Raw genomic sequence first — 24,803 nt, forward strand, 5'->3', positions numbered from 1 at the left:
TCTGGTCCAAAGGGGCAGGCAGACCTTGGTCCCTGCTCTCCCCCTGGCTCAGAAATAGATGGAGGAGACAGCAGCCGGGAACTCTGGCACCCACAGGCTATATGCTCTCTCATCACTTGGAATGCTTCGGGGAGAAAAAAGCACAAGGAGGAATAGTCAAGGAGAGGCTGCTGAGGCAGGGAGCTCTGGGGAGCATGGCTGCTGCTCACGCTCAGCATCCACTCCCTAGGGAAGGGGCCATCACCTCCCACACGCTGTCCGTGCCGTCTGTGCCGCCTCCAGCCTTTCTGTCCCTGACCTCACACCCAGCAACCCCCTTCCCAGCGTGTTTCCACATGGAGGATTTAAATAAGGAAACAAAAGGAAAAGATGTTTGTAGTGCTGATGTGAACTAGCTGCACGTGCAGTGACGATTCTGCTTGCACCTAATTTCATCCCCCCCTTACCTTTGCCCACGCATGGCAAAGGGTCCGACTCTCCCATGCGCTGTGCAGGGGCCGGTGCGATGGGACCCAGCCCCAGCTGGCTGCTCTGCTCTACGGTAATGAAGACAATTAATAATAAGAGCAAAGAATGAGGGGTTTGCCATGAAGGAGGAAGCCAGCGTGAGCAGGACTTGGTAAGCAACATCACGGAGACTTGCTTCCGCAAACAGTAAGTTCCAGGCTAGCACAGCTCTGTGTTTTACATAAATTTTATTGTGTTTTGGAGAAAATTGTGTACAGTCAATCAGGTTACTTCAGCAGCAGGTAGTATGTTTAGTATGTGTGGTCTGGTCTTTTTCTTTCCAGCTATTCAGCATAATTCTTTGCAGGATTTTATGCTTTAAAGGGTAACTAAAACTGTCAGCATCCATGGGGACGTCTCTTCCTATTGGGGATAATGACATTTTTGGGAAAATTCCCAACTATATGCTGCAATTAAGAAGAGACATCATGTTTTTTGTCAAAATTCAGTAATATCTCTGTATTATTTCCTAATATGAGTATCTGAAAATGTTCTCCGTAGACAAAATGTACTGCCAGTGTTGGGGAACATTTTCTTCAACACAGAGCTTTTTATTTGTTGTACTTTTTGTCTTACATCATCATCTCAAGTCTTTTTATGAATAACAATTGAGTGGTTTTGAGTAGACAAATTTTTATTCTGAAAAGAGCTCTGGATTTGCAAGAGAAAAAATATTCTAACGGAGCTGCAATTGCTTTAACAAAATACATTAAAAAAACCCAAACTGATGGCTGACAATTAATCATCTGACAGTAAGGAGAGTATTGCTTAAGGAAGGAACACAGACATCGTGCTTGTGAGTGCCAGCAGAAGATACTCCCATCTCCGTGTAGTTCGCATCGCCTCTGTGCCATGGCACACTGCTCCCAGCCTTGTGTTGGCACAAGTATCCTCTTGTTGCATTATGCTTCTGGGAGCTAAGCTGGCTTTTAGATGAAAAATAATGGGCTGAGTAATTTTCCTGGCAAAGGAGACCCCTACTCTGGTGTGTGGCAACACCTTGGGCAGTGCCAGCTGCAGAAGCAGCTGCAGGAGTGCTATGAATTGTAGTGGCTGCTGAAGACCTCATCTGAAGTCATGGGCTTACTTTCCACTTTTCTGCACCAGTTTATAGCCAAAGCTTTTTCTCTGATGCCAGTGCAGTTATATATCCATTTCCCATAGGCAGAACTTCACTAACAAACACATACATTGTCTGGGGACTCCCTTTGCCCACAACTGTCTGCAATTTCCCCTGTTAAAAACAAGAACTTCAGTTCCGAATTACCTTTTTGTCTGTTACAACCCCAGGTTATCATTTGTACAATTAATTACAGTCAGACTTAACATTAAAACCAGAAATTGAAAAAAGCCCTATAAAAACAGAACACAGAGTCCATATTTCAATCATTAAAAAACAAAAGGAATCAAGGCTTTCCTTGATTTTGGATAGTCCGTAAATGTCTTGAGATAGTACCTGAAAGAAAATAAGCGAGAGAGTGAACCTGCATACACCTGAGGAAACTGCACAGTTTCAATACAGCTCAGCTGAGGAACCTTAAAACTCCTCCAAACTGCCTTGCTTTGTACCCTCTGCGTGTTACTCTGCAAAAGAGCGTCCCAAAACTCTTCACACCAGGTTATTTAATTAAGCAAAAGATAATAATACTGTCAAGATTCTAACAGACCTAAAGTAGAAACTTTAGGAATTCAGAGCAGGAGAACATACCTGCTCCAAAGCACTGCAAAGGTTGCAGGGGAACCCTTAGGAAAGGTTTGCATTTACAAGGCTTACTAAAAAGAGGTTGTAACACAGCGGATGCAGCGGTGTAACTCATGTCGGGTTAAATGACTGTCAGGCCCACTTGACCCAACAGGGACTCCAGCCGACTGCCTTACTTTCACCCCATCACAAAACCTTCTTGTACATAGTATTCAATTTCAATTTTATCTTGACTCCTGGCCCTGTTCCTCTGCTTCTCCCTGGCATTTTGCGAACTGCACTCTGAGAGCAAGCAGCAGCACACGGCAAGAAATAGTTTGGTACCTGTGATGGTGATAAGCACGTGGCCCAATGCAGCAAAGGGTAAAAAAGGCAAAGGCAAAGGCTGGTAGGGACCAGGTTGCTATGGCAAAACCAAACCATTCCACAATTTCTCCAAAGTAGTTGGCTCCAGAAACGTAGGTGAACAGTCCCCCTGCATTGACAAGCAAAATATGGAATTTTTACAGTCAACTCATGCACATGGAAAGTTCTTTCCCATAAAGTCAGCAGCAGAATACACCACTTTTCTCATTCAGAGCCCATAACAGCAACCTATGAAGCCAGTGGAGCCATGCCACAGGAGGATCTTGTACAAGGCTCTTGTACAGGAATCAAAGTGGATTCTCACCCAGAGACTTCCAGCGCTTTCACAATGATTTATTTTCATTTGGAAAAGGACTTAAGAAAGCCCATTATTAGATTTAAGTTTAAATGATTAAAATTAGTCAGTTCCCTTCAGGCCCTGAAAATATTTTGCAGCTCCACTACCTTTGGGGAATGCAAACTCTGGGTGTCGCTTTTGCATCTTAGCTGATCACAACATCTACAAGAGGCAGGTAAGTATTGCAGGTGAGAAAGCCTGGAAGAGACATATCACCATCCATAACAAGCCAGCAGAAGGAGTCAAGACCAAAACCAGGAAAATCCTGGCTCCCCATCCATATTGCTCTACAGAACTAGACATCTCCTGGTTCACCGTTCTGGCTCACAGCCACTCTTCCTCACCTAGCCCCACCTTGAAGAAAACGGAAAGGAAATTCTGCATGTTGCATCCTTGGTGTTATTTCTTCCCCTAAATCTCCCTTCTGCAGTGTAAGAAGTCCACTACTTCTTCCTGGGCATGGAGAAAAATATTTCCTTCTTTGCAGTTGCCTTTTACAAGGCTTAAGTCCTCTTCCTATGTCCTACCTCAATCTTCTCTGAATTACCCAGACCATTGCCTAAACAGTCTCCTCACAGCTCACGTTTTCTGGATACTCTTGTTGCTTCCCATGGACTGTCTGCAGCCAGCTCACGCTGATCCCAGCAGCTCTGAGGGGCACCTCAACCAAGTCCCAGTGTGATACTGGCATCTCTGCTATTACTGCTGCTTTGCTGTGAATTCAGTTGAAAAATGTTACCTCTCCTGCCGCCCTGCTTTCTCCAAGGAGGGGCAGGATAAGAATATACCTTGAGGAATCTTGTAAGTCACTTCCCCAGGTTTCCTCAGCTGGCGCAGCAGAAGGTCACTGTGAATGTTGATTCCCATTCCCAGCAGAAATAAGAGGAGGCCTAAGAAAAAAACAAGAAGTGTATTAGAAAGACAGCTCTGCCTGGTTATCCCGACTGAAGCCCATATGTGAGGTTTATCTTTGGAGCAGGCAGACAGGAAACCTAATGTGAGGTGAGTGGATTCTTTTCCAAGTCAAAAGATGCACTGCTTCTGAGAAGGCTACTCAGCGGAAGCATCAGTGACTGGCGACAAATAACTCTGTATCTCTGTGGCAGTTGTGGGATCACAGTCCACTTGGGATCACCTACATTGGATAACTTCAGCGTGGAGAGCAACTGTGGACAGAACAATGACCATCCTGAGCACACCACCTTGTTGGTGAGACCACAAAACCATAGAATCATAGAATGGTCTGGGTTGGAAAGGACCTTAAAGATCACCTAGTTCCACCCCCCTGCCACGGGCAGGGACACCCCCCACCAGCCCAGGCTGCTCCAAGCCCCATCCAGCCTGGCCTTGAACGCTGCCAGGGATGGGGCAGCCACAGCTTCTCTGGGCAACCTGTGCCAGTGCCTCACCACCCTCACAGTAAAGAATTTCTTCCTAATATCTAATCTAAACCTACCCTCTTTCTGCTTAAAGTCATCACCCCTTGTCTTATCACTACAGGCCCTTGTAAAAGTCCCTCTCCAGCTTTTCTGAGGGCCCCTTTAGGTACTGGAACTGCTCGAAGGTCTCCCCAGAGCTCTCCTCCAGGCTGAACAACCCCAACTCTCCCAGCTTGTCCTCAGAGGAGAGGAGCTCCAGCCCGCTGATGATCTTCATGACCCTCCTCTGGGCTTGCTACAACAGGTCCATGTCCTTCTTATGGTGGGGGTCCCAGAGCTGAATGCAGTACCAAACCAGAGCACATTCACTTGGTGTCAGAAAAAGCTGAAGTTCCCAGCCGGCCATGGTCACCGTTTATTGAACACCAAGGAGGGACACAAAGCACCCAGCTGACACCGCTGGCTGGTGGCAGCCAGCCACAGCTGTGGACATTACTGCAGGGTAACCACAGAGCTGTAGGCAAGTTTTACAGATGGGGAAAAAGAAGCACAAAAACCACATCACTGGAGCCAGGAAGAGACCTACGTCTCGGCACAGCTCAGTCCACCGCCAGCGAGGCTGCTTGGACGGAGCTATGGGCATGCACATGGAGCAGTTACTCGCTGAAGGATGCCGACAGCTTCTGGCCAGAATGATTCATCAGCTGATTCATCCGTCTAGCTGAAAAACTAGGGGCATCTGATTGAGAAACTCTGCAGGTGACGTGCCCTACATTTCATGCCACATTAGACACTGAGGAAACCACCTCTGACAATGATTGAGAAGCAAGGAAAGAAATAGAGGTGGTGTGTGCTACGAAGTATAGAAAAAGGACTAAGCACTGATAAAACCTCAACATTTCCAGTAGCAACAGAAAGTTGGTAAGAGTCTGTAGGGGAAGAATAAACTGTTTGTTTTTTTATTTAATATTTCAAACACTGCTAATGCCAATTTCCCTTTTTTTCCCCTTCGTTAAATGCATATTTTATTTATCGTGCATATTATGTGATGTGGTGTTTTCTTTGTTGGATGTGAGAGCTCTTACTAGACAACGTCCAGGATTTTTGATGTGTGATGCTGTCTGAAAAGGCTGAACTTGCATCCACAGCCTGAAACAGGGTACAAAAAGTACCTTGGTTATTTTGTGTTTGTCATATCCCAAACATTTCCTCAGACCTCCATGTTAATCTTTACTTCTATGCGTGCGTTACAAAACATCCTCTGTGCAGCACCAAATGTGCAATGCCACCTAGCTGCTCTTGCTCTGTTGTCCTTGCAGGGATTTTACAGGGTGAAATTAATCTAGGCTATTAAGTTATGGAATATAAAGGAAACATATTAACATGCAACCAGGCTGTGTGTGATCACTAATCTTCCCATGTGCCTTACATGAGAAAAAAAGAGCCCTTTGTCTCTAACGCCTCATTTATGCCGGGGTTTTGCCCTTCTTTTCTCTCTCAGCCGGAATAGCTGCATCAAGTGCAAAGCTCCCTGGCAGGGAAGAGAAAGCCACAGTTTGCACTTGCACACAGTTGCTGCTGGGTGGACACTTCTGGCTGAGCCAGGGCGCATCCACCTGCAGCTGAGGTCTGAGCTTGCACCTCCACAGCCCACAGCAGCGGGAGGCTCTGGAGCAGTGTCAGTAAAACAAAGCTGCTGATTTGAGACTAACACAGAACATCGTATGCCTTCAAAGGTGGCTGCCTAGCAGGGAAAAAAAAAAGTCACTGCACATTTATTTGTTTTATCTGGGCCAGCAGGCAGGTTTTATGCTGATTTCCATCACAACTGATTTGACTCACATGTTCAGTGAAGATTAGGGCATAATTCAAAATGCTTACAAATTGCTTGGAGATTAGATCTTGGGAATCCTGAAGCTGTAATTACCTGATGTAAATCTGATGTCGGTGCACCAATCATTTGGATATTCAGCGCAGTAAATCAGGTAGTACCCCTGGAGGAAGCCATTATAGATACAGAATAACGTGCCAAAGAAAAGCAATTGCAGTGGGAAAGGTCTGCCTCTAGTGAAGAAGGGGTAAATAAATGTCCTAAGGTAGATAAGAAAACAAAGTCAGCGCATTACTCATGATAACATTGTATTTGCAATTTCTCTGCCGTAGCAAAAACCGCTTTAACAAAACATGAAATATAAAAGTGGTCAATAAAGAGAAAAAAATGGAAAACAACTGCAACAAAATAAGATCAGCAGTTAATGGGAACAAGAAATACTGCAGATACCCATATTTTCCTGGTCCTTCAGGACTGCACACAAGGTGGGAGGCCAGCAATCTCATCCAGATTCACTGCCACCTTGGGAAGGTGTCTCTGCCTTCCTTCTCCCTTGTTGGTGAAATAAGGAACTTGTGCCCACAAACAGCATTTTCGTTTTAAGACCTTGATGTAATGCTGCAGGGGGGTGAGCAAAGGATGCTGTGGAGGCACATGAACACACTGATGTTCAAACCAAAGTAGCGAGGGGCAGCACCAGTTACAATATTGATTTCCCAAATGAATGTTACTACGCCACAAGCACGGTGGAGGAGCTTTGTTATCAAGAAGACATTCTTGATGCCACTATGTGGGCAGATCCCTGGGGGCTTTAGCCCATGGTGGCAGCTGGAGTTGAAGGCAGTGTCAAGACCCCTTTAGCTCTCTCATCCCCTGTAGTATATAGCCTAAGCTGTAATCCCATTCCCAGCCGCTCCACTCGGAGACCTCCGCTCATCTCCAACACACAGCAGCTCTGTCATGCTCGGCTCGGACACTTCGACACAGAGGCAGAGCAATGCTGTTGGCTGCCTGGGGGACTGCTTTGCCTCCAGTCCCTGCCTTTCCTCCATGCCTCCAAACTCTTCTTTAAGATAAGAAAAGCTAAACCCCTAAGTTAAATATGCTAAGCTCCAAGGTTTCCATACAGCTTCAGCACCTAGGTCCTCAGAAAAAAGCTGTGCCAGCGCTAGCATTAATGTGTAGGAGCAAATACTTTGTGCTTGCATAGTTTTAAATTTCATATATATCTTTGGTTCAGGTGGGTGTACACCTCTTGACACTTTGGACAACCCATATCATCCTTGGGAGAGTGAAATGGAGACGTTATATTCATATTTGTTAGGTATTTTCTTACCTGGCCAATCAAGTTCTGTATGTGATAAAATCTACACTTAATTTTTTTCTTTTGCCCTCAGGCTTTGGACTGTGCTGATCACACCAGTATATAAACACTGCTGATTACTTAATCCAGTTCCCAGGCTGCCACTATCAACTTAAGCAAGCTGAGGCATAAAATGTCATAACGTTATAAATGGAGAGTAAATCATACTGAGCATGTCTGAAAGTGAGCAAGCAGAGTACAAGCAACAACATGCTCATGCATTCACTGCTTTCCAAAGCAAGCTAAGACAGATTTCCAGCAATCAAGACAGTTGTGATGCAGAAGTGCTAAATATTTCTAAATATAGTGAAACCAAATAGGCATGGAAAATATTTTTCAGACAGTGGTATCACATTTGTCATATTTATTAGTGTGGAAAGAAATGCTCTTTGGAATAATGTTACCAATACTCATTGGGTTTGCCCTTTGGGAATGGGATGCTGGAGTTAGGAGCAGGCGAGGCCAGCTTTAGCAATCCAACCTGCCTGTTGAAGTCCTATGGATGAATTAAACCTGAACAGCTATGAGAAAAAAGTGGGAAACTTGCAAATGGAACTCAGAGAAGGTGAATCGCATAGAAGAGTATATCAAACCACACAAAGTGAATTTAGGAAGGGAATTTATACAGCAGATCGGAGTGGGACTTGCATTGGTTCAACCTTTGTCAAAATCAGTCCTGTTTGAGAGTCTCTTAATTTTTACAGCTGATGCAAACAAAAGTTTCTAGCACAAGCTGGCATTTCTCAGCTCCCAGCGAAGTTAACTGTTGCCAAGGTGTTTCTCGATGCAGGATAAAGGTTACAGGCCCTTGAAAGGTGGCTTATCCCGCAGTAACAGAAGGGCAAAAATCAGTCATAGATCTATCTGCTGTGGATGCGGTGGATGCAGGACAGGAAGAACCTGCATGCAAAGCAGAAGTGCAATAGCAGGGGAGCCAGGAAGCATCAGCTTTTTCTTTGTTGAGGGAATGAAATCCTGGCATTGCTGAAATCCCGGCATTGCTGAAATCCCACCTCGTAGCAGTTTTGAAAATCCAAGTCAGGATTTCTTCCAAGAATCTTTGTTGCGGAGCAACTTCTCCACAGAAATCTCCTTGGGTCTGTAAATCCAGAGGCCAGATTTGGTTCTCTGTATCTGAACAATGTCCTAAGTCTCTGTTTTAATACAGCACTTGTTGGCTCGCACGACATAGCTACTTGGGGGTGTACAAACCATTCCTGATGGGTTTCAAAAAAGCAACAGAGACAAAGCGAGGACATGTTATAGGTTTAAATATTCCATGGAAGAATCTGCATCTCTGCTGGAATTATTTTACAGAATGAAATTCAAAGGGGGACTGAAGGCCACCATTTTACAATAACAAAACCTGGCCTTTTGGATTTAGACCAATGACAAACTTGACCTTTTTCTTTCAGTGCAGTATTGGTGACTAATCCTTTATTCCTTTATTATCCTTACTGGCCAAAGGCATTGCATCTGACTAAACCATTGCCAAGAGCTTCTTTTTAAATGAGTGAATAATAAATTATTCATCTTCTTCTCCATCATTTATTTTCCAGAAGAACAGCTTTTGAAGAGAAAAGCATTTCACATTGCATCAAATTTCATCTTAAAGGTATTAGTCCAGCTCCTTGAAAACTCCAGAGACCCTCACCCAAATGGGGGGAAACTACAGATTTGCTCTTCTTTCCACAAAAGATGGAAATCTGTTCACAAACATTACCATAATCCACTAAGAGTGGGCTCTTAGTCCTCCTCCTTGTTAATTGGAGATGTTTATGCTGCTGCTCTGTCTTCTTCTCCTCAGGGCCCAGATGCAATAGGTCAGTCAGCAGCAGTTCACATTTTCCAGACACGAGTCTGGAAACTCAAGGTGCGAGTGCCAGGAGGATGGGGTCAGGTTCTTCCCAGAGGTGCCCAACGACGGGACAAGGGGCAACGGGCACAAACTGAAGCACAAGAAGTTACTTCTGAATATGAGGACAAACTTCTCTATCTTGAGAGTGACAAAGCACTGGCACAGGCTGCCCAGAGAGGCTGTGGGGTCTCCTTCTCTGGAGATGTTCAAAACCCACCTGGACATGACTCTGTGCAACCTGCTGCGGGTGACCCTGCCTTAGCAGGGGGTTGGACTAAATGGTCTCCAGAGCTCCCTTCTGACCCTGGCTGTGCTGTCTGTTACACTAACTACAAACCAGTCAGACCTGAAAGGACTTCCCTGCTACGAAACAGTGGAGTTCTCTTCCACCTGTATTGTGCACAGGTTGAAAAGGTTAGCATCCAAACCTGGGGAGATCGCACCAACCTCAAACCAGTTTTATTTGCACTGACATTTAACAGCATAGGAGTCTTTGCCACAGGTTGCCACTGGAATCGCATTGCCAGGGAGCTGCTGGCACCCTTGGCATACCTTCCCACTTGGGTGAAGGCTCAAGATGTTCACAAACACGATGGACTTCTACCCATGGTATCTGTGATGTCCTGCAAAAAGCCTCTAATTATTTTGGAGACATACAGATGTCAAATGACATGTCCCAAAGACATCTGCTGCTGAAGAGTCTGTGCTAAAATCTGCATATACATTCTCTTTTTGAGCCCAGTCCTGTAGGTTATTTGTGGATTGCACTCTGAGGTAATTTTTTAACTTTTACTGGTTTTGAATTGTGTTACACTGATGCTCATTGAATACTTGCAGGAGAAGACTGTTAAGTCTACTCTCCATGTATAGTCAACATCAGGGCACGGTCCGGCACCTAATTTTCCTGTGCCCAATTAAAAATTTTTCAGCTATCCCAGACTGGGTTTAAACAAACAGTTAAAATGTCAGTTCCAAAGCAGCAGGCAATCTTGCTATCAGTTCAAAAGGCAAGTAAAACAAAATACCCCAAAATACTTTAAAAAGTTAAATGAAGCATTTTAACCCCCCTTCTTCCTCCTGATACCTACAGGTGCCCTGGCATCACAAACCATCTAGAATCCCCTCATATACCTCTCCTCAAACATCCTGCTCGGAGATACTTTGTCCTTTCTCTTACGGACTTCTCTTACTTAACTCTTACGGACTCTGCAGCAGCCTGGAAAGGTCAACATGTCAGGAATATTTAAACAAGGAGAACAAGCAGGCTATTAGCAGTCACTTGTACTGCGCAGGGTGGACCTTGTCCCTTTTGCTAAGAAGGTGTTCACAGTGAGACATGCTCTGGCACAGCCTCAGGAACAAAATCTGAGCAATGACCCAGGTCACACACACACCAGCAATGCCAGCAGGCAGGAATGCCAGACTGGCTGTTAAGCCTCTGGCAATACCCACTGCAGGTGCAGGACAGATGGGAGATCCCTTGACTGCTGTACTGTGGTTGGATCTCATCCCTGGTGTAAGGAAGGCTGTAAGTTCAGGAGCTCAGCCAGTTTTGGTGAAGCTGATGTGCAGCTGCAGCTGCCTGCGGAGCCCACCGGTGCGAGGGTGGGCAGCGGCAGGGGGTGCCAGGGGGTGGCTGCCTGCTGCAGGGCAGGGGTCCCTCGCCGGGGCTGGGAGCTGCTCCCTGCCCAGTTCCTGCATCACCGGGACTGTGTGAGACCATCAGATAACTGCAATCACTTGCTGGGCCGTGGCCCAGTTTGTGAACTCGCCTTAAATCATTGTCCAGTGACTCTTGGGAGCAAAAGAACAAGAATAAAAATTTTAATTGTGCAGATTTACATATCTAGTTATGACTAACACAGAATCAGAATTAGGTCTCCTTTCCAAGCCTCATGCAAACCATCCTACTTCCATGTTCCTCCAAAGATCTTTGGACAAACTTTTGATGGCTATAATTTAGGGAACAAGACAGATGTATTACTAAAAAGCCTACAATTCAGTTGTATAAAACAATAGTAAACCTGCCATGGCAGGTTCATTTCCAAGTATTCTGCCTAAAAAAATTTGCTCAATCTACCATCCTTAGGCTGTTGGTGGCTCACTTACGAAATTCATCCAACTTGAAGCCTGTTTGTAGGGACACTCTTTCTTTGTGGTCTCTCAGTAGGAAGTTCAGGGCTGGATGAAGATTTCTGGCAGGAGCAGACTCGTCTTTCCTGTGCAAGAGATGCAGGCACACATCTGATAGAGGGGTACAAGAAGGACTGAGGAATCTCTGAGTCAGATGGCACCATGCTTGGGTTTGAGGAGTTCTTGAGAAGAAGGATGATGAGAGCATAAAGTCTGGACAGCACTGATTTAAGGCAAAGACAGCAGAACTGCAGCAGGATTCAGTGCCAAAATAAGAAGAGGTGTGGAAGAGACTGCCACACTGAACTATTGGGACTGCTGAATTTGGACTGGGGATTAATAAGAGACATATTAGAGATAAAATATAACATACAATATTAGAAAATAATTTCTTTGGGAAAGCTGAATAGCTATGACCCAGAGTTTCATGATAATGAAAGAAGTAAGTTTGAATGCAATGAAAAGAAATTTCTGTTAAATGTAATACAGAAACAACATTGAAGTGAAGAGCTTGGTAGGACTGAGAAGAAGGGGGATAACCACAGGTTAAAGACAGAGGCAGGTCCTTTAAAAGAGAGAGGAAAAAGTCTAAAGGTTTGGAATGCATATTCATTTTCATATTTCAGGGGATAAATCACATTCAATTTAAGAGAGGCAGAAGGTGGCAGCTGCCCTGGGCGACTGACTGCACTTTCTTTTGAATCCGCTATTGTCTTCTGGCAAGGCAGAGTGCTGACCGTGAAGCTCTAATCCCGTATGATAACTACAAGGTTCCATAATGTCTCACGGCTCATCTAACATTATACACAAACGGAACAAGTCAAAAACCCTACAGTAAACTCCCTAGAACAGATAAGCTATTGCTTAACACCAGCATTTACGAGTGAAGCTCCAGAGTGATACTGTGCCAGGAAGGCTGACACCATGGGTGACAGCACTTGCAGAAGCCAACTTCATCAAAGACTGACAGTCAAAGGGAATCAGCAACTGTGCTTGACTTCTGGCCACACAACTAAACACACACTTCAGGTTGAATCCTTGGGGCCAGGTCAGAAAAGCTCAGTAGCTTACAACTGCATGTGAATAAAGTGGGATTACAGGAAAAAACAAACACGTATTTGCAAAAGCATGTGTATCCCATGTAAACGGCTAAAAATAGAATGTTGCTTCTTTATTACTGTTAATCATTACTGAAAAAAAAACGTGATGCATTTGATCTTGGATAAATTTAAGGCATCTGAACTATGTAACACCCACTTCCAACACTATAAACACCTGAAGTCAGTCATTCTGACCATCTAGCACCAGTCAGTAGTGCCTCATTGCTACAAATTTTAGGCGTGCTATTATACAGTTAGCAAAGTAAGAAGGACAAATACAGTTCAGGGATAAAACTGATTCCTCTTCAAATTGATATAGAAATTATTAAATGTTCTATAAAACAATGTAAGTTAATAAAATATAAATGGTTGAAAAAAGGAAGGAAAAGGAAAGGAACAGGAATTAAGAATGGTTATTTGGGTTTAATTAGTAAAGAAGAACCATGTAGGCTCAACTCCAAGGAAAAAATTCTTGCTCTTCCAGCCAGGTTCCAAAAGTGTTTTGCAAGTCTGTTTATAAATTAATTCCTTAATCCTCTTGTTCTCCTTCCATTATTTTTGAAACTGCCACTGGAAAAATCCGGTATCTCCCAGTGATTACCAGCATCCAGTTAGAACCAACAAAGGAGAATTCTTCCTTGTCACAGGTAAAAGAGGCATTGAATCATGAAAAGCATTGATCTTTCCTATTGGCTCTAGCAGGTATAGGAAAAAACCTATACTTCAATTACTAAGCATTTTCTGAAGGGAAACCAAGAACAACGCTGTTGGGGCTGGTGCATTAACAAGCTACACCAGCAAGTCACAAGCCACCAGCAAGTTACTCTCAGTATACACTTATATTGGTATATTTGTTTCTCAAATGTTTCCATTTTGGCGTACAAACACCAAACAAGTTTTACATACCCTTAATTATGAAATATTATTTTATTTATATTTGTTATTAGCTAACCACCCTTATTTCTTCCTTTTTGTTTGTAATGCAGAAAGGAGACCCGAATGAGAGCTGAACTAAACACTGGGGAAAGTTGATTGAACGCCCATAACGAAAGGCAACTGAAGCAAGAGCCTAGAACCGGCTCTTAATATCCTTCTCACCATCTCCTGCCAAACTGGGCAAATTAATTGGAAAGATGGGGATCTGTTCTTCAAATAATTTGCTCTTTTATAGCCAAAGAAGGTAAAGTGAAGCTAACAGAGCAAAGGAAATGTGTCCCCTGTACAGATCCCTGTTGAAATCAGTACCACCCCAGACAGAAACGCAGTTTGTCCCTAGGCACGACACAGCCAAGTACTGGAGTCGGGGATGTATGGCATAACGGACTGTCTGTCTAAAAGGCCAAACACTAACACTTGTAACAGCCTCCTGGACTGGGGGTCCTATATATCCACAGCAGCAGGAGGCAGGACTCGTTTCTCTATTTAACTTAGGCAATCCAATTTTCCTAAAATAGTTTTGAGTGATGGAATTGACATAAATTGGATATATTGTAGGAGAGGGATGGTAGCAGCAGCAGGTGTCCCATGTCTTAGAAAGTTTTTTGACACTGACTCACATGTCAATTTTAAAAGTAACTTGGGGTTTCCTGGTTTAGAGGATATTATTTTAAGTGGCTGCAAAACTGATTGATATATTGTATCATGGAGTAGTTAGCAACTGTTCATCACTATCAAACTAGTAAGGTATTTTGAGAGAGGCTCTGCAAAAGACTGCTCTGGTACTACTCAGGGCTTTCTTCATGAATGATATGTCTCTGGGGGGAAAAATAATATTCCTAATGTTTGTGGCCAGCACAACTCTGGGACATGCTGAGCGCACCAAAAGTGAGAGCTAGAGTTTCCAGTAAACCTGAAATACTGGTTTCATAATCTGAAAACATTAGATTCGGTTCAATAAAGACTATGGCAAAATACTACACTTGGGTAAGGCTGACCAAACGTAAAAGACCAGCCGGAGAACAGGCTGGATAGCAGAGGGAGTGCTGGTAGGTAGCAAATGGCGCATGAGCTGATGGTAGCAGGCTGCTGTGAGAAAGGCAAATGTTAAAATGTAATGTGGAAATGGGAGTGCTGTTGTAGACACCTGCAGAAATCTTTCCCCTTTGCATGGTGTTAGTAGGAACTTAAATTATACTGCATCCAGCTGAACTCTGCACTTCACAAAAGACAAGGACCAAGTGGAAGCTGCCCAGAGAAAAACAACTGTGGTCTAGGAAATGTGACATGTAGAAAGTTTAAACAACCCCGAGTCCTTCACTCTAAGAGAAAACCAGCGGAAGACATTACAACAATGTACAACTGTATGAAAAGTTGCTGCAAAGAAGAAAGGAGTAAAACATTCTCCTGGTCTACCAGGAACACAGCAAGACCTAACAGGCCTGAACAGCTATATGAAAAATGCAGCGCAGCTGTCAGGGAAGGACAGAGGAGCTCTGGAACATACCAGCTGAAGGGCTGGAGGAAACTTCACCAATGGCAAGTGTTAAGGACAGGCCAGACAAACGTCCATTGGGAATGAGAAGAAAATTTGAGGACTATACGTGGTCAGGAACTGCCTGGGAATGAGAACTTGGCGCTATCTTGGTGAGACAGAGGTTCTGACAAGAAGCTGGGGCGCAGGGATGAGATCTGGAATTAGCTGAGCGCAAAAACTAGCATGAGCAAAACCTTTTCTTAGGCTGCAGACTGAACCCAATGCCTGGCCAGCGCTCTCAGCTGAAACCCTAACTAAACCTGATCCAGATTTATACTTGTATGAGGATTAGAGAACAGAACCAGGGTCAACATGACTCGATGGATTGTGGTGATGACAAATGTGCAGATGTCACAGTGCTTCGTGATTACCTAAAGTGTAGCAGTACTTAAAAGATCATGAAAATGCTTGTTGTTTTATCTAAGCAACGGTGTGTCAAAGGCTTACCCAGCCAAAGCATGTATTTCAGCAAGGTATCTCTCTTCTCCAGAAATAACCACTTGGTATTTATGAAGACAGATCACTTTGTTCCTATTGCTAAACTGTGGGTGTCTGCCAAAAGCCTGCAACATGTGCCAGAGTAACTTAACCAGACGCTACACTATGCACTTGAAAAAGCTCCCTGCTCCACTGGAGCAGAGAGCTCCAAGTGTTCACAGAGGCTGAGAGCGTGAGCCGAACAAAAGGACGCACCTACATGAAAAGATACAAAATCCAAGGATGCACAGACCTGTGCTCTTACAACTGCACTTTCTGAGAAAGTATAATTATTTCCCATAAATGGTCCATGTGGGGCTGAGAAATGACCAAAGGAAGCCAGGCATGTGGTAACCTGTCCTTCTTCAGATCTACATCTTGGTGAGACTGTACCCAACAAGACGCATTGCTAATAGCCTTTAAAATACTCTTAACTGGCTTTTTCCACTCTAGTAATTCCTTCTTTTCCTCTTTTACGCCTAAACTCCTGCTCTGTCTCCATTTTGTTCTTCCAGCCTTCCTGTCTGCCTTTCTTTGTCTTTCCTTCTTCAGATTCTCCCTTCCTTTACGGCTCTTTGTGTGCTTTTTGTCCCTTTTGCTGCCCTACCACCGCACTCTGCCTGTCTTTCATTGTAGTGCTTTCACCTGTGTCCCTCTGCCTTTGCAGTTATCACTGGGTATCTTCAGCAATAGGATTGCTCCTCTTGGGCTTCCTAACAGGTCTTTGTTCCCTCTACAGCAGCTTTTCTGGATCCTGTACCTGGAAAGGCCTCAGCAACAACAATGGATTATTAGTATGGATTATGTTGACCTGTACATGAAAATGCATCATGCTTCCTGTACCATTTAATTCCCCATTCTGTTGGCTTTGCACTGCCTCCGTTGTGTCATGTTTCAGTAAACCACAAACTCTTCGCATAATTGGGACATGTAACAGCATCGATTTACACAGTTGCTGTAACAGAAGCTGGCTGTTTGTTCCAGAGCAACGCTGGGCACTTGTGGACATCAGGGGAGATGCAGAGCTCCTGGGTTTCTTCTCTCCCAAGTCCCCATGCAATTGGTTTGTGTGAGGGAGGAACAGGGCAGGTAATACGTAATATAATAAAAATAACAGGTGGTGGAGGGTTTCCAGTGCTGGTCCGTAGCTGGGGAGCATGTCCACCCACGAGGACCCGTGAGCACGTGTTGAGGGTCAGAGGCGGCATGCTCACTGCTCCCGCGCACAGCGAGCAGGCTGCTGGCTTGCTTCGCTGCTCAGCCCACGCAGCCATCGCTGGCAGAGGGGGGGCACAGAGCAGGAGCCATGCTTTGGGGCTACAGGAGGCTGCCATACACACCTAAGGACACAGGTGCACAAGGTGACAGGCAGCTGCAGAAGTCTCATCCTCAGCACATGAGACTTGACACATCTGGGTTGTTTGTTCTGCTACATGAGGTAGTTTGAGATTGTAAGATGTATGTTGTTAAAAAAAAAAAAAAAAAAAAAAAAAAGCTGTGTGAAAACCAGGTTGTCAGCTACATTTCTTTCTTTTTAGGTCTGTTTTATAGATGCCTCTGTCAAAAACTGTTCCAAGTCCTGTCTCTGCTGAGAGGCTTGTTTCATCGTGCAGCAGGGTAATGCTAGGAAGACTTTTGACCATTTCACCGCAGTCCAGAGAGTTCAGAAGTGCACCACCGGGTCATCTTCCTCCTCATTTGTTACTACACAAAGACATGCTCTAAGAAACTGAAAGATTCAGCAATAAATCTCCACAGAAGTTTAGGCCTGTGGTGCGTTGGGAAAGCCCTCTTCATAATTGAAATGGCCAGAAACACTGCAGAGATTTTTTTCCAAAACAGTGAAAAAATGTTAAAGCTGAAAATAATAACTTCTAAATCCTTAGGCTGTTCTGAAAAACATTGGTTGAAATGTCTTACATTTAGAAAGATGGTATTCCAAATTTCTCCTGAACCTGTATGACCTCGTGGCATCCATGGCAGTGCATACACACAAAGAGGAACAACATTTGAAATGGTCAGGTTAAGTCTTGAGTTTACACCCACATTAAAATGATCAGAGGACTTAATATTCCCTTTTTTTTCCTGAGGCAAAGCAATACCACAGGCTGACTCTGAGTCACAGTCATCTTTGTTCCCTCCCAAAACGTGTCACAAGATTTCCTAACACTGAAAGTTGCTAAGTGAAACACTCAGCACATAGACAGTATCAGTATTAAAGTGTCTTGACACCTGGATACTGCCCTCTCACATCATCTCCTTTTTCCTTCCATTTCTTCTCACCCCCACCCCACCTCCTGCCCTAGCTGTTTTTAACAATTCTTCTACTTGTCCCTTCCAGTGCTACTCTCTTTCACCTGACCTTTTTATCTCTTCCCACCTTCTAGCCCTGACTGTGAGCCACACAATGTTTTTTATTTTCTCTGCATTTAAGACAACTTGTATTTTTCTAGTCCATGCTGCCAGGATTCCAGCTAGGAGAGCTCTTCTGCCCTGTTGAGTACCCTGCCAGCCAGAACGGCATGAGCAGTCCTGCCCTGGCCCTGCAGTGCTGGCCAGGACAATACTTGGCTGGGTTGCAGGCTCACACATGGTGGTCCTGCTTATAGCCTCACATGAACCAGAGAAACTGTTCTGCACGGGCAGACTCTCAAGATGTTAGCTGACAAACTTTATGTTTGAACAAATACAAATGCATTTCTCAGAAACAGCTCCGCTGAGTCTAAATTGCTTTTCCTGGGAACAACCAGAGATGCATCTCTACACTTCAGTAACCTTAACCCAGGCCAGGTTTGCCAACATGAATGCTTTAATGATGCTTTTTTTAAAAAAAAAAAAAAAAAAAAAAAGTTCTAAAAAGAAGCAAACACACACAGAGAACTCAATAGCATAAAGTAAATACAAGGGTTTTTTTCCTTTTCTTCATTGTTCTCAGGAGCAGCCAAAGTTGTATAGATACATGCATTCTCCTGGCCCAGACATGTGACAGGAGTCACTGGAAGAATTGCTTTAGGACCACACCGTCCAGAGGTATTTTCACATGCATCTCTAGCAGGAGACCACGCTAGTGTGATTAGAGTGCTTTGAGTAGCCCAGCTAGCTTATTCAGAGCTCCTGTGAGCCTTCCCACCCTGCACCAAACGATGACATGAAGGGCTATCCCAAAGGGATTTGGCTTTCTAGGAAAGACGCCCATCTTTACCAGCACATCGAAGTGCTGCAGGGTGTCACTCTGCCCCAGGACCTGCTCCAGCATAGTCCTGCCAGGGAATCGATCTGTTCCTTCATGCAAACCCTCTTTCTCTAGTAGACAACAATCTCTTTGCAGACAACCCTGATAACAGTGACATTCTCCAAAGACATTTCTGGGAGACAGTCTCCCAGCATGGAAAGTGTTATATTAAGTCGGTGAATTCTAGCACATAAGCAAAATGGTGTCTTATATATGGCCAAAGTTGACTGTGGGTGTTGCTGCTCTGTTACATGTTTATAAAGAGTGATAACGAAGGAGGAGCTCAAAATCAACTTCGTTCAGATGTGACCTTGTTTCATTGCTATTGCAGGTCACATTTCTAGGATTGGTGAAACTTTCTGCCCATCCTTAGGTATTAGTATGGTAGCAATTGATGTTTCAAAAGTTCACAGCTAGATAGAATTTAGCTGGGTCTTAAAATGAGTTTGGATCCATAGAAAAATATATACATGTTTCTTCTTATCAGTTGACTTTTCCCATCTTCCTGCACCAAATATTTTAACCTGGTTTTAGTATTATTATTTTTTTTTTTTACAAAATAATTTCATTGCTATTGCTGTATCTATGAGATGTTCCAAAAATAATTATAATGTCAGCTGAGTGGTCAGCAAAGATTAACACAGCTCTTATGCTCAAAGGGGTGTAGATGTACATCGATTAATTATTTTAGTAAGAATCACCCTACTGATCAACTCGCCTGCCACATTTAAATCAACATCTAGAAGAAGACGACGCTTCAAGGTGTGTAACTTAAGAATACTCTCTTGATTTATAGTTTGAAAGTATTTCTTTATCATAATTCTTCTCTTCTAAAATTACTTTAATTTTGAAGAAGATACAGGGAATATAACTTACACCAAGGGAAATAGGTCCAGTGTCTGGGATGGACATTTATTTATAAACACTACTAGGAGGTTATTTAATAATTTTTTATTCTTAACTGAGCTACCCAAAACTGGGAAATGACCTAATTGTATTGGCTTTTCAAAACACAAAGGGGCTTGTGAAAAACTGTCCTTGTGCCAAACCATATTTATTGACTCAGTAAAAAAGTACTACCCGACCCCAGTCTCCCCCCTGCAATGGCTGCCTCTCTTACGGTAAGAAATAAAAACACCACACTTGTGGACCTTGAGAGAGCAACATCCGTAATAAATTTCCCACTGTGCATTTGGAATGAACCTTAACACTTTTCCCTTGCTTTTTATTTCCTACTTAAAAGAGTAGCCCCCATAAGGGAATACTACAGGCATCCCATGATTAAAACAAGTAACTTCCTTCTTTGGTAAAAGCGTTATTATTTCTGAGTAAAAACACTTACTGAAACTCCTGTGTATAATTTAATCTTCTTTTTTTTTTTCTCTGTCTTAGTATAGTCCTTTATAACCCTGCTTTTCCAATACCAACAGCAGGAATCCAGTAATGCAAATCCAGATCTTTACATCCCCATCGGTCTTAACAAAGCTCAGTGGAGTTTGGTGCTCAGAATATATCTTCCTCTAAGACTTTAAACTCCCAGGATATCAGGTGATATCAAAAGATATCAACCCACACACAGGTGAGATCAGAGGGTCCTGCTTGTGCCTTGGTGACAGCCTCGTGGCTGGGACCTCAGGCCCCTGCTCTAGGACTGCAATCTGAACCGGTCTCTGCAGCACAGCTGGTACCGAGCACTCACCAAGTCTTTGTGCCTTTAGCAGTGACAGGAGTGACAAAGAAGTTTCAGAGCCAACATGAATACTGCTTTAGCTATGGCCCCGCTCCAGGTAGTGGAGATGGGATGAAGAGAAAAAACTTCTGTGACCTGCTCTGCATGCACCATGCTTCCCTCTGCTTCTGGAGAACAGGATAGACACCCTGTGGCTGGAGCTCAGGCCAGCGGACTGACTGCAAAACAAATGGTCTGGAATCATAAATTGCAATACCATGCAGCACACAAAAACTTCTTGAACAACCAGATTAGGGAATTATGGCCCTAGGTGGCACAGTAGGAGCAGGTGGGTATGATGGGGAATGGACAGCAAGAGCACGGCACGCAATAATGTCTGTCTGGGAGGAAAACCTGGGGCATAAATACAAAACCATAGAGGATTGTAAAGCTGCCTGGTAAAGACAAAATGGCACAAATTAAGTGACACCAGATAGCAATATACTGTCAACAGGCATGTTGTCTTGAAAAGAAGTGAAGAACGATATGTCTTAAGTTATCTCTGCAGAAATTCTTCCAGTCCAACAGATAAAAGGAAAAATAATGTGGATACACTTTGGGCTGGGCAAAACCTATAGGTTTTTGTAATGTTAGCCTACTTTCCAATGGGAAAGGAATGTATAGATAAGATCACTTGTGCTAACAGTTAGGAAGGCAATCAGCTAGTATGCTATTTTGAGAACATAATTGGGAAGGTATTTAATAACACTAGAGGAGACTGCAAAGAAGCAAACTCCATACCAGCACTGGGTACATGAAAATTTTACGCATCTGTGGCTAAGCATACAAAGAGATATTTTTGTTGATTATTTATACATTAATTTGAGGAACCTGGCTAAAAATAGCACTGAATCTATTATCTTCACTGAAGAGAATAAATTAGGTATTAGCATTACTGAAACTCACTGGGTTGAATTGCAAAAAGTTAAACTTGTTGACTTGGGAGCAAGGAACACATGAAAGAGGCAGAGCGAACGGCCAGCCTCTGTTAGGGATATCACTGCCAGATCCAGTTACTGGTAAGTCCAAACAGCAGAAGAGGGGACGCAAATGTATTGCTGTGTGGCTGGTGAAGGCCAAAAGGAATCTGGTTATGTTCTATTGCAAAGCATCAAGGTGAAGCAAATCAGAGAGTAAGATTTGTTACTTGTGAAACAACTGCATGTTGTGTATCGGGAGGTGAATGATAAAGGTTTCATGAGGCCATTAACAAGAACGTCTTTAGTTATTGGCATTTAATGATGGTGAGTTTCTAAGGCAAAAGGATAAAATAACTATTTTGATAAAGAAAAAATTAATCTCCAGATTGAGTCTGGTGGTTATTGTATGAGTCTATTATATTCACTATTTGCAAGGAGAGTACCATCTAGAAATATATAGATATACTTCAAACTCAATCTAATCTCTGTTTATCCACTTCATGTTTCAAAAAACACAACTAAAACTCCTTACGAACTAACAAAATATACTCCTATACATCATGAGCAAATTAATTTATAAATGACTTACTCATTTGCGGTCTGCATCTGCCTGCATCTCTCTGGAGGCTTGAGCTGGCTTTGGTACTGATCGCAAGCAGGCACACCTACATGGAAAAATGACCAGCATGTCCAGGTAAATGCTGCACCTGCCTGCCCACCCAGGCAGCACAGATCAGCTTAGAAAGGGATGACACGTGCCATGTTCTGCAGAGCCTGGGGAGAGGGAGTGTCTTTTTCTCCTCCCAACTTAGTTTTGGGAAGAAGGGAACTAGCCAAAAGAAGCATGAAAGGATTACGCAGGGATATTGTTTTCAAATGCTCTTGGTTGCCCATTCTTTTCTCATGAAAGCCTGCTTTCCTCAGTCTTTTTAGAAAGATGTCAATTTGGAGAAAACCCAACCACAGGCACACCAAATGGGTCACCTGCAACCAAAGGGGTTTGGGGATCCAGGTGTGTCTGGAAGAGCAGCCTACTTGATGTCTGGCACATCCATCTGAATGCACTTCAGAAATGAAAACAGTTTTTTTTAACCTAGATACTTACACTAGCAGAGTAGAAGATTATGCTCTTGCTCGGAAACAAAGTTGCAAGAGAAGAAAATAAATAACTAGATGTAATTCTAGGTGGTAGTTGAAACTGACACACCTCTTGAAATTACTGGTGCCTGGGTTACTATGGGCAGCAGAGTGGGGGGGCAAGGCAGCACCCCGGTTTTGACAGCAGTACCTCAGGATCAGCTTCGTAGGTCAGTGAGACAAGACCTTCCCCCCGCCACTGTGCACGGGGGCATCTCCTCTGCTCCCTCGCCACTCTTTCTTTCTCACTTCTAAGAGAAACGCAGCATTAAAGTCTATATGGAATTCGATCGTGATGGCTTCCTCTCATTACCTTCTACTTTATTTCTCACCTCTGGTTTTGCAAGCTGGACTGCAAAATGTTGGGGGGGGGGGGAAGCTGGAATGCAAAATGGGTTGCAGCAAACAGGCTTCTCCCCGAGGGCTCCAGCTGGTATTCTCAGTGTAGTCCCTGACCAGCACGGCCCCTCCAGCAGGAAAGGCTGTATCAGAAATAACATTTCAAAGCAAAATCCTTTGCAAGTCATTTGTCACAAGAAGTATTCCTGTACATTTATCTTACACCACTCATCATTTTCAGCTCATGGCCAGCTCCTCACAGGGATTGCATACACAGATGGCAGGCTTGGCATTCAGTGCTTTTCTCACTTTCTTCCTCATTTTCTCTGCCTTCCCACCCCACCAGTTTTGGGGGCCCTACCATTGCAGGCCCTGCCTTATGAAAGCAAAGAAGCTCTATGAGCTTACCTAAAATAGATGTGATAAATTCAGAATTTTATAGGATGCTTGCCGTAGCACCATAGAGCATTTGGATTTGATTAAATTCACACCATGTTGTGGTAATAAAGTGCACATTGAGACACTTTATTATCTCAGCCAGGGTGGCAGAGGTAGGGGGTGGGACTGGGGATTCCTTCCTTCCCTCCCCTCCCTTCCCCAGCAGCAGCAGCCTGCCCTCAGCCCTCCCCGAATGCCTCAGGGACACACCACCTTGTGCTTGCCACGAAGAGAGAGGCTGCTGCCTAGTGGTGGCAGAGAAAGATGGAGAACGTACTGCTGTCACGATTCACCACAGGCCCGCTGGACTGCTGCTCCTGGGCCAAGCTGGGAAGGTCTCCTGGTTCCATCCGCCTCCCTCTTGCACCCTCTCGGGCAGCAATCTCCGTACTGGACCGCGCTAGGGGAGGGATGGCTCCCTGGGCAGCAGCTGGTACCCAGATGACCCTGGCCTTTCTCTTCCAGCAGTGGGCTGGATGGGAGCACCCCACCAGTCAGAGCTGGCTCACGGGGCAAGCAGAGAGGTCTTACAAGGTCCTTGTCAATGAGGAGCCATCGGCATTAACCCAGGGAGTTTCCAGAAGAAGATCAGAGTGGTCCTTACAACACTCTGGTGTATTCCTCAACAACCTAACAACAAATACAAAGTTACCGCTGAGAAAAGTGGCACGTGGCAAAAATTCTAGACAGCTGGTGAGTATCAGCATGGGTAGGACAGCATTACTGAGCACTAAGCCCAAGCAGAGAAGTTACTTTAAAATCAAAGAAATACAGCCATATAAACACAAGCCATTCCTCGGGAGTGGTAGATTGTAATCTTGGCTAAACTCAAGGTTACACCAGCTCCAGGGTGTTCAAAGTAGCCTGGAAATACAGGGCTTCCTGGTGTGACTCCAGAACAAAAAGTACTCCTTCGATCCGTAAGCATCAGAGTAGCATATGCAAACAGGGAGGTGATGTTTTCTCTAGATATGCTACTACAAGTCTCTATTGTATTCTGCATCCAACACCGATGCCTTCATGTTAAAAAGGATATAGGAAAAGAGGAGAAAAAAGCCACAGAAATCATCTGAGCGCTGAGGGGAAAAAAATGTCTTGCACTGAGGGCAAAAGGTGTCTTGCATCGAGGGCCTTCAGCTGCGGTTCAGTGACATTATAAATCTGCTTTAGGAAGCCTCAGATCAAATAAGAAATGTTGCAGCTACCTGACACCATGCCCAAAAGCAGGACAAATTCATTGTTCTGGTTTAAACCTGTTCCTAAATTTATGAAAAGGTAATTTTATCCCGACCAACTCTGTGCAGGACAAAGTATCATGTGTCGGCACCGCTCTAACTCTATGTCAGATCAGGTAATGTCTGTTCCCCTGTAGCTGGCATAAATCCACCACAAAAACATAAATTCAGCATGTACACTGTATCACGTGCAGCAGCTAACTCATCAGAAACATGATCACGTGTGCCTACATTATCTGGATCACAC

General features: G+C 44.0%; 1 protein-coding gene across 1 annotated transcript in view; it reads right to left on the minus strand.

Moving 5' to 3' along the window:
* Positions 1 to 678: 678 nt before the first annotated feature.
* SRD5A2 (steroid 5 alpha-reductase 2) overlaps positions 679 to 24,803 on the minus strand; it is a 28,063-nt gene continuing 3,938 nt past the window's right edge. Inside the window, exons 2-5 of the mRNA XM_040612366.1 lie at positions 6,219 to 6,382; positions 3,701 to 3,802; positions 2,534 to 2,684; positions 679 to 1,963 (exon numbers count right to left, since the gene is read on the minus strand). Coding sequence (XP_040468300.1) covers positions 1,897 to 1,963; positions 2,534 to 2,684; positions 3,701 to 3,802; positions 6,219 to 6,382 — 484 coding nt within the window. The 3' untranslated portion in view covers positions 679 to 1,896. The remainder of the gene's footprint in view (positions 1,964 to 2,533; positions 2,685 to 3,700; positions 3,803 to 6,218; positions 6,383 to 24,803) is intronic.

This window comes from Falco naumanni, chromosome 12, assembly GCF_017639655.2.
Source record: "Falco naumanni isolate bFalNau1 chromosome 12, bFalNau1.pat, whole genome shotgun sequence".
NCBI classification, from domain to species: Eukaryota; Metazoa; Chordata; class Aves; order Falconiformes; family Falconidae; genus Falco; species Falco naumanni.